This window comes from Erinaceus europaeus, chromosome 19, assembly GCF_950295315.1.
Source record: "Erinaceus europaeus chromosome 19, mEriEur2.1, whole genome shotgun sequence".
Taxonomy (NCBI): domain Eukaryota; kingdom Metazoa; phylum Chordata; class Mammalia; order Eulipotyphla; family Erinaceidae; genus Erinaceus; species Erinaceus europaeus.
This window is the reverse complement of record NC_080180.1, coordinates 62,320,006-62,322,168: the sequence shown is the minus strand read 5'-3', so window position 1 is coordinate 62,322,168 and position 2,163 is coordinate 62,320,006. Positions and strand designations below refer to the sequence as shown.

At 59.4% G+C, this 2,163-nt stretch overlaps 1 protein-coding gene across 1 annotated transcript; it reads right to left on the bottom strand.

Moving 5' to 3' along the window:
• Positions 1-548: 548 nt before the first annotated feature.
• On the bottom strand, positions 549-1,760 carry LOC103114133 (sperm motility kinase 2B-like). Its single transcript, XM_007523758.2, has one exon. The coding sequence runs from the start codon at positions 1,758-1,760 to the stop codon at positions 549-551; it is 1,212 nt and encodes a 403-aa protein (XP_007523820.2).
• Positions 1,761-2,163: the final 403 nt, after the last annotated feature.

Here is a 2,163-nt window from a genome sequence, read left to right as displayed (position 1 = left end):
GACCCGCGAGGCAGGTCGGAGGAACCCCTGCGTCTGGTCCAGGCTGGGGTCTGAGGCAGCAGAGTGTCAGCAGTGAGTGAGGCCTGTGTTGTGTAATGACCGTTAGGATGTGTGCAGCCTGCACTGTGACTTGGTCACTGTGACATCTCTCTGCCAGCCCTGACAAATACACTTCAGGTTGGGCCAGAGAGCCGGCTGGGCAGTGCTGTGCAGGACAGGAGCCCGGAGCTGTCCTCCTCTGGGGCGCGAATACAAACTACCACCACTCAGACTAAAGCATAATCACGTTTTATTTTATTTCACTTTCTGGCCCACACCCCATCAGCAGACTCTCAGCAGAAACTTGACAGGAGCAGAGCTGCAGAAGCAGAGGCCGTGGGGTCAGCGGGATGCAGGCCCGTCACTCAGCTCCCAGCCGCACCTGCAGAAAGGAGAACAGGCCAGTGAGATTCTGTGGGGCTGTCGCCGGGGAGGGGGGCCTGGGCTCTGGGCACTCACCAGGCCTCAGAGGGGCTGTGTGTCCTCATGTCCTGCCTGTGTGGGGGCCCTCAGCAGCAGCGGCAGCACAGCAGCCTGCGGGCCTTGCTATGGCGGAGGGGGATCCAGAGGGAGGGGGCACTGCTGGCCACTGGACCCTGGCTGCTGGGGGGAACGGCTTCAGGGGAGGGGAGGACAGAGCCAGGGCAGCTGTTCTGAGGGCTGTTGGGAGGCACCAGTGGGTGGGCCTGGCTGGGGATGGACTCAAAGTCTGGCAGATGGAAGTGCTGGGTGTTGGGGGCCGCCGGTGCAGGGGCAGGGCGCAGGGTGGACAGGACTGGCATACTGGAGCTCTTGCAGGGCTTGCCAAGCTCCCGGCCTCTGTGCTCCAGGGCAGGTGGGGAAGACAGACAGGTTCGCCAGGGAAACCTGAGCAAGGGCAGGCTGGGCGGGACCGTGTCCTCAGCGGGCTGGGGTTCCAGGTCTGGTTCTGTTGGCGCGGAGCCCTGGGTCACCCACGGGTGACTTAGGATCTGTCTCCAGCCCATTCGCTGCCGAGGGTCTATCTGTAACATGCCTTCCAGCAGGCGTCCCAGTAGTGAGGGGAGCGCCGAGCTGTCCGCCAAGGGGCACCTGCCTTCTGTCGGCTCAAATGGCAGGCGTCCCTTCAGCATCTCATGGAGTATCACTCCGAGACTCCACACGTCCACCCCCGGGCCGTAGGTGCCCCCCGTGATGACCTCTGGTGCCATGTAGCCTGGGGTGCCACACACGAGGCTCATCGGCTGCTCCAGGAAATTATGGCTTAGTCCAAAGTCCGTGATGAGGACCTTGTCCGTGTTCTCCATGAGAACGTTGTCTGGTTTCAGGTCCCTGTGAGCCACTCCTCTGGAGTGACAGTAATGCACAGCGGATGTCAGCTGGCAGAACACCCTTCTGGCCTCTTCCTCCCTCATGGGCCCGTTCCTGTCCAGATACTGCCTGAGGTCTCCCCCGCTCACAAAGGGCATGACCAGCAGCAGCCCGTCTTCCCGCTCAATGGTGCCCAGCAAGGGCATGATGTTGGGGTGTGACAGACCGTTCATGATGCTGCTCTCCTGGCGCGCCATCCCCCCGCCCAGGCTTGAGCGGCCCCGCCTCATCATTTTGATGACAACGTCTTCTCCGGTGTGGAGACACCGGGCCAGCAGGATGATGGAGAAGGCGCCTCGCCTGATGGCGCCTAGGACACAGAAGCCTTCTGTGAGCAAGGCTTTTCCCAATGGAGAGGTCTTATGGTCCATGAGACCTATCTACACTTACTATGTAACTATAGAAGAACTAAGACTATCAACTATAAAAAACCATGTACAGACTAACTGATATAACTGGGGAGGGGTGGACAGGGGAAGGGCGGAAATAGCAAAGAGAATGGGGGGGGGAGTGTAGGCAAGAGAAAGGGTGGTGTCAAGGAGGGGAGAGAGGTGGTGGTAAGGTGTAGGGAGAGGAAGGTCAAAGAATGAGAGAGTGAGATGAGACTGAGAAGGAGTGTAAAGAGAGTGCATGCTTCGAGTTGGTGCAAGCCAGCTACAGTCCACCACAGGTCACCAAAGGCTTCCAGCACATGTGAACAATAACCCCAGGCCAGACTGGGCTTTTTATATGTTTCTGGTTGGTCACCATCATAATGACCCCAGGAGGTCACAG